The sequence below is a fragment of the Myotis daubentonii genome, chromosome 16 (genome assembly GCF_963259705.1).
Source record: "Myotis daubentonii chromosome 16, mMyoDau2.1, whole genome shotgun sequence".
NCBI lineage: Eukaryota > Metazoa > Chordata > Mammalia > Chiroptera > Vespertilionidae > Myotis > Myotis daubentonii.
Genome location: NC_081855.1, coordinates 55,989,139 through 55,995,410, shown reverse-complemented (window position 1 = coordinate 55,995,410; position 6,272 = coordinate 55,989,139). Strand labels below are relative to the sequence as shown.

General features: G+C 66.0%; 1 protein-coding gene across 1 annotated transcript in view; it reads left to right on the top strand.

The window, feature by feature from the left end:
• Positions 1–3,207: 3,207 nt before the first annotated feature.
• Positions 3,208–6,272, top strand: part of TIMP2 (TIMP metallopeptidase inhibitor 2) — a 32,453-nt gene continuing 29,388 nt past the window's right edge. Inside the window, exon 1 of the mRNA XM_059671428.1 lies at positions 3,208–3,640. Within this exon, the coding sequence (XP_059527411.1) occupies positions 3,511–3,640 (130 nt within the window). The 5' untranslated portion in view covers positions 3,208–3,510. The remainder of the gene's footprint in view (positions 3,641–6,272) is intronic.

Genomic DNA, 6,272 nt, shown 5'->3' with positions numbered 1-6,272 from the left:
ATGTGCCCTTGACGGGAATCAAACCTGAGCCCCTTCAGTCCGCAGGCCGCCGCTCTATCCGCTGAGCCAAACGTATGACCCATGCATACGTTTCATTTCCCCATAAATGAAATCAGATGCATGCTGTTTACTCAGGGACACGTTAAACGAAAACAATCTTTTTAGCATTCCTTGCCTGCCTTCTCCCCCCCAGAGCCGGGGAGGGGGGGTGCGGGGGGGGGGGGCGCGGAGGAGTGTGCCCGGGTGTGGCGGGACACACACTGGTCTGCTGCGAGCCTTGTTTATGTCCCTGCATTTTGCTTTTCTCACCACCCCAGATCTTTATCGCTCGGGGCTTGTCAACCAGAACGGCTTTGCCTCCCCCTCCACCTACCCCCTCCCCGGAGACATTGAGCAACATCTGGACAGACGCCGGGGCGGGTGCTATCGGCATCTGGGGGGGGAGAGGCCAGGGATGTTGCTCAACACCCCGCCGAGCCCAGGATGGCCCCCACCAGAGAATGAGCTGGGGGGGAGGGGTGGTTAGCAGTGCGGCCGGGGCTGAGAAGCCAGGCCTGGCTGGAGAGGATTCATCACAAAATTAATGAAATGAGACGGAAATCGAAATGCGCTTCAGCGTGCCACCGCTGGGCACGAAGCGGCACGGCCCGTCTCGGTGCTACAGGTGGCTCAGGCATTCCCCACCTCCTCCTGCCGCCTCCAGGGTGTCCTGTGGAAGCAGCCTGCTGGGGGTGCTGGGACAGGTGGCTGCTGGGTGGCGCCGCCGGCCTGCGTGGACGCGAGGCTGAGGCCCAGGGTTGCGGGGCCCATGTCCGCCCTGAAGCCGCCGCCAGTTCCTCTCTGAGGACCACGTGTCACAAACCACAGACGCCTGGGGTCAGCCAGGCACCTGGACGCCGCTGCCCCCAGCCACCCTCTCGCGGCCGCACTCACACCTTCCAACCCGTGCCCGCTCTCTCGGGTCCAGCTTCCTGGGTACATGGGGCCAGTTTTTTAAAAAATACATATTTTTATTGATTTCAGAGAGGAAGGGAGAGGGAGAGAGAGATGGAGAGAGAATCATGAATCGGCTGCCTCCTGCACTCCCCATACTGGGGATCCAGCCTGCAACCCAGGCCTGTGACTTGACTGGGAATCAAACTGTGACCTCCTGGTTCATAGGTCCATGAGGCTCAACCACTGAGCCACACCAGCTGGGCCGTGGGGCCAGTTTTCATGCCTGTACACCGTAGAGCACCCCGTTCTCGGGAACCTGCCCGAAGGAGTGGGGGGGCCTTGGCGCCCCTCTGTCTCTAGGGAGAGGACACTCCAGGCTCAGGAGCTTCTCCAGACACGGGGAGAGTGAGCCCCCCGGGAAGAGGCGCTCCCAGGGCACCCCCTTCCCCAGCTCCTGGCACAGCCTGGCCAGCGGGCTTACTGCCCAGGCCCTGAGCCATCCTGACTCTGTTTACCTGAGGAGGGCGGGAGGGCGTGCCGCTTCCTCCTGGCCCTGGGCAGTGTTGACTCTGCCAAGCCCAGCCCAGGACAGCAGACAGGGTGGGACGTGGCAGCCTGCTGGGCCCTGCTGGGAAAGTCTCTTGGGGGAGGGGGGGCGGGGCAAGGTGGGTGCTCCTGGTAGGAAGTGGTGACCCCGGGAGTGTGGTCTGAGGGTCCTAGAAGCTCTGCCACCTCCCCCAGCAGGCCTGACAGGCACTGCCCCCTCCTGTCTAACCCACGGGGAGCCACAGGTCCAGGCGGCGTGGTCAGGATGCACGGGTGGGTCTGGCACGGCTCTCCTGCTGGCCACGGCAATATGAAGGTAGAGGAGGCCGGGTAGGAGACATGGTAACGACCAGCTCCCAGCTCCCAGCTCCCAGTCCCCAGCTCCCAGCTCCCAGTCCCCACCTCCCAGTCCCCAGCTCCCAGCTCCCAGTCCCCCGCCTCCTTCCCACTCTTGCCTGGATGGGAGGCGGCCTGACCAGGTCTGACCAGGTCCTCCTCCCTCAGCGGGGCCCAGGCCAGAGCTGAAGCCCTTCCCTGGATTCCTCCTGCCGTGTTGCGCCCTCTTGGCGCCCGAGCAGCGAGCAGGTGACACTATTTTATATGAACAAAAGCCGGAAAAGTGACTCTGGGCCCGTCAGGCCGCTAACACTGTTGCTCTGCCCAGCTCTCCCTCCTCCCAGTTGTCTGCGACCAGAAACGAAGGAAGGGCCTTCCACCCAGTGCTGCCCAGTTTCTCCCTCCAGCCCGCACCCGGCAGTCAGCAGGCGGGCTCCTCTAGCTGCGCCTTTTCCTCACACACACCCCCCTCGCCCTGTCCCTCCCCCCCCCCCCCCCCCAGCAAGCGTGAGGTCCCGGTGCAGCTGCCCCGCCCGCCCAGGGGCTCAGGGACAGGCAGACAGGGTCGCGGGGTCGCACTTCATCATCCTTCACATGCCGTCCACACCCCAGGATCCCCGCCCTTTCTGGAACCCTGAACTGTTTTGGGAAAAGTGCTTCAGCTCCCACATTTGTGGGATCAGGGAGGGAAGGGTGAGGCAGCCCAGCAATGCCCTGTCCAATCCCACTGCCTCCTGCGCGCCGGGGCCCACCCCCTGGTTCTTGTTGGCTGGGCAAAAATATGGCCAGTTTATATAAAATCCTGTTTTGTTCATAGTAACCACTCCCCCAGCCTTTCCAACTCCACTGGCGAAGCGCGCTCACAATTCCAAGGCCTCCATTTGAGAAAGGGGTCCCCAAGAAGTTTCAGCCCCCCCCCACATCCCCGCATGGGGCGGGGCCGCAGGAAATGACCTCTGCCCTGCGCACACACCCTTTCTGCTCAATCCCTGGCTAGAACCTGAGGGCCCCGGGGTGGCAGGGTGCACGCACCTCCGCACCGAGCTGGAGTGGAAGGGGAAGGAGTGGGGGGGCCCCGGATGCCCGGCGGAGTGGGCTGCCGGCCCCATGTGCTGAGTCAGGGCCCACTGGGGGCTGTTCGCACGCATCACCCCCCCCCCCCCCGCCCCAACCTCTGGCGATGGGGGAGGCTGCGGGGCGCGGCCCGGGGCGGGGCGGGGTGTCGGGGGGGGGGGGGGGAGCCAGGTGCGCAGCGGCCAGCCCCCGCGCTGGGCACAACAAAAGCGGGGCTGGGGGAGGCCGCGAGGCGCGGAGGCGGGGGCGGGGCCTCGGGGCTCCTCGAACCCCATTGGGCGGCGGCGCGCGCGGAGCGCTATAAAGCCGGCCGGCCGAGCCCGCAGCGCACACGGCCCCGGAGGCAGACGAGGAGCCGGAACTCGGGCTGCGCCGCTCGCCTCGCCGCCCCCCATCCTTTCTTCTCCGCTCGCCAGCCGCGCCCCCGCCGTCCCCACGCCTCCCCCGTGACACAGACCCGAGAAAGTTTGTGCGGGCGAGTGCGGGCCGGGTGTGCAGGGCGCGCCCAGGAGCGCAGCGAGACCGCGCGCCCCAGCCCGCCCAGGAGGGAGCGCCCCGAACCCCGGCGGCAGCGGCCGAGCCCCTCGCCCGCGCCCCCGGCCCGCGCCCCCGCCCGCCATGGGCGCCGCGGCCCGCAGCCTGCCGCTCGCGCTCGGCCTCCTGCTGGTGGGGACGCTGCTCCGCCGGGCCGACGCCTGCAGCTGCTCCCCGGTGCACCCGCAACAGGCGTTTTGCAATGCAGATGTAGGTAAGGACGGCGACCGCCCCGGCCCCGTGGGCCCCCCGCGGGGCGCGCGGGACCCCCCGCGGGCTCGCGGGCACCCCGTCTGCCCACCGCCCGCCGCCCGGCCCTGAGCGCCCGCTCCAATCCTGCAAGTTGACGCCAGAATCGCACTTTCTTCCCCTGCCTCCACGCCCTCCCTCTCCCTCCAGCGAATGCTTCCCAACCTCAAAATTCCACCGAAATTCCGCTGCAGCTCCAGCCCGGGACGGGGAGCCAGGGCCCGGGTTGGGTTTTGGCAGGCGGAGCGGCCCGGGATGCCAGCGCGGGGGCGGGGAGAGTGGGGGACACAGCGTGTGCGAGACACAGCGTGTGCGAGTGGAGGGGAGCCCTGGCCTGGTGGCTGGAGGGCTGGGGATCCGCGAAGAAACTTGCACATCTGAGATGGCAGCTGGGCTCCTCGGGGCTTGGGGCCGGGTGGGGAATGGCTCTCTCTGTAGGCCTCTTCCACCGGCCCCATTTGGGGGTCGCTGGATTATGTGTGTGGGGGGGCGGGGGCAGATGGATGCGTCCCTCCCCTGGGCAGGCTCAGGGGGGCTGCTCAGGACGGCCCTGCCAGGCGGCATTGCACCCAGGGCTGGACAGGAAGGAGGGTCCTTAAGTGGCTGGCCGCGGGGGACCACTTTATCCGACATCCACAAAAGCTACAGACTTGGTGGCTTGAGAGGCAGGGCAGCTGGGGGGGAGGGGTCATACCCTCAGGACTCCTGGCCCTTCAGAGGTGGGCGCTAGCGAGGGAGGAGGAGCCCAGTCATTTGTTCCGGCCAGAGAGGGGTGGCGGCATGGCGGGGAGCCAGCGGGGACCCCGAGGGACCCTGAGGCTTCCATCCGGGTCTGCAGGCCTCACAGCCCAGGTGGAGGTCAGCCAGGCTGTCCTGGGGCCGGGTCAGGAGGACCCTGCACCACAGGTGGCCCCGCGGCTCCCTCCGGCTTCTCAACAGGTGTAGGTCCTGCTCCTCCTCTCCGGGCCGGAGGTGGCGGCGCTGGGCTGCCCTCAGCTGCTCAGACCCCACGCTGGCTTTTCTGGGTTTCTCCTGTTGTCAGCCGTGCCCCCCTGGACTCCCCACACCGCCGTGGCTCCCTGCGGCTCCCCGCGGCTCCCCAGTTGGCTCTTTAAGCTGCCTCTGCTGCCTAGCCCGGGAGGCCTTCAGGCGCTCCCACCTGTGGGCCTCCCGTGGCCCAGGCCACCTGAGCGTGGGGTGTGTGTTTGAGGAGTCGTTTGCTCAAAAAGTCCGATTTGGGAGAAGTAGGTCTGTTTGGAGCTCAGCACGATTCGAGGGGGAGCCAGGATCAGCCTTCCCACGGGGTGTCCCCTAGGGGTCCAGGCCCCTTGGCTAGGAGAGAAGCCAAGTTTCTGAGCGGAGGGTATGGGGCAGTCAGGCTGAGGCCGGGAGGCATCATGGCTCCTGGGCTCCTGGGCTTGGCTCGCGGCAGCGGAGTGGGACCACTCAGCGTGACCAGCCCCTGGCGCTTGCCCCGTGGGGCTGGGGCTGTTTCTGCTTGGGGTGTGGACCCAGGGCAGCCAGGGGCCGGGTCTGGGAGCTGCAGGGTGTGCGGCCCTCCTCCTTGCTTTGTGTATGACTCTCCTTCGCCGGACCTCCTGGCGTTAGCGTCCAAATCATCGCATCAGAATCCTCCTGCAGCTAAAACTTAACCCCATCCCAGCGCCAGGCCTGGGGCCTGCCGACGCCGGAGTGTTAGGTTCCTGGGGCAGGAGCGGGGTGGGGGGCGACACGCTGAAACCAGCAGGAACGGATTCTCGAAGTTTAGGTCTGCAATAAGGATGGGCAGGGCTGGTTCCTTCGGAGGCTCCGAGGGAGGACTGGTTACAGGCCGTCTCCGCTCCCGGGGGCGCCGCCTCCTGGCGGTCCTGGGCCTGTAGGCGCATCACTGCCCTCCCTGCTTCGTCTCCACGGGCCTCCTGGGGTGTGTGTGTCCACATCTCCCCCTTCCTTTAAGGGCACCAGTCACTGCACTAGGGCCCACCCACATCCAGCATGACCTCATCTTAACTTGATCACATCTGCAAAGACCCTGTTTCCAAATAAGGCCTCCGTCCCAGGTCTGGTTGGACATGAGCTGTGCAGGGTGCAATCTGAGCCTGGCTGCCCGGCGTGTTCCACACTCGGCCCTTCTGTGCTCAGGCGGCCCGGGGTAGCCTCCCGGGGAAGGCAGCCAGTGGCCTTTCCACGTCACTTCTCCTTGAAGGGGCACAGGTTCTCCACGTCCTCTGATCCCCCACTCTAGTGGGGAGCAGAACTGCCTGGGGTCACTCTCACTCGACCTATGAACCCGGAGGCCACGGTTCAATTCTCGGTCAGGGCACCGGCCCAGGTTGTGGGCTTGATCCCCAGTGGGGTCGTGCAGGAGGCAGCCGGTCCATGATTCTCTCTCATGATGGATGTTTCTATCTCTCTTCCTCTCTGAAATCAATAAAACATTAAAAATAAAGGTCACTCAGGCCTGGGTCCCCAGACCTCAGCTTTTGTAGTTTTAAAAGCGGCACAGGAGCTACTGTGCCGCCAGAGCTTCGGCCTGGGGTCTGGGAGAGGGCGTGGCCTGTGCGCCTGGGGGTGCTGAAGGCGGACCTGAGTGCAGG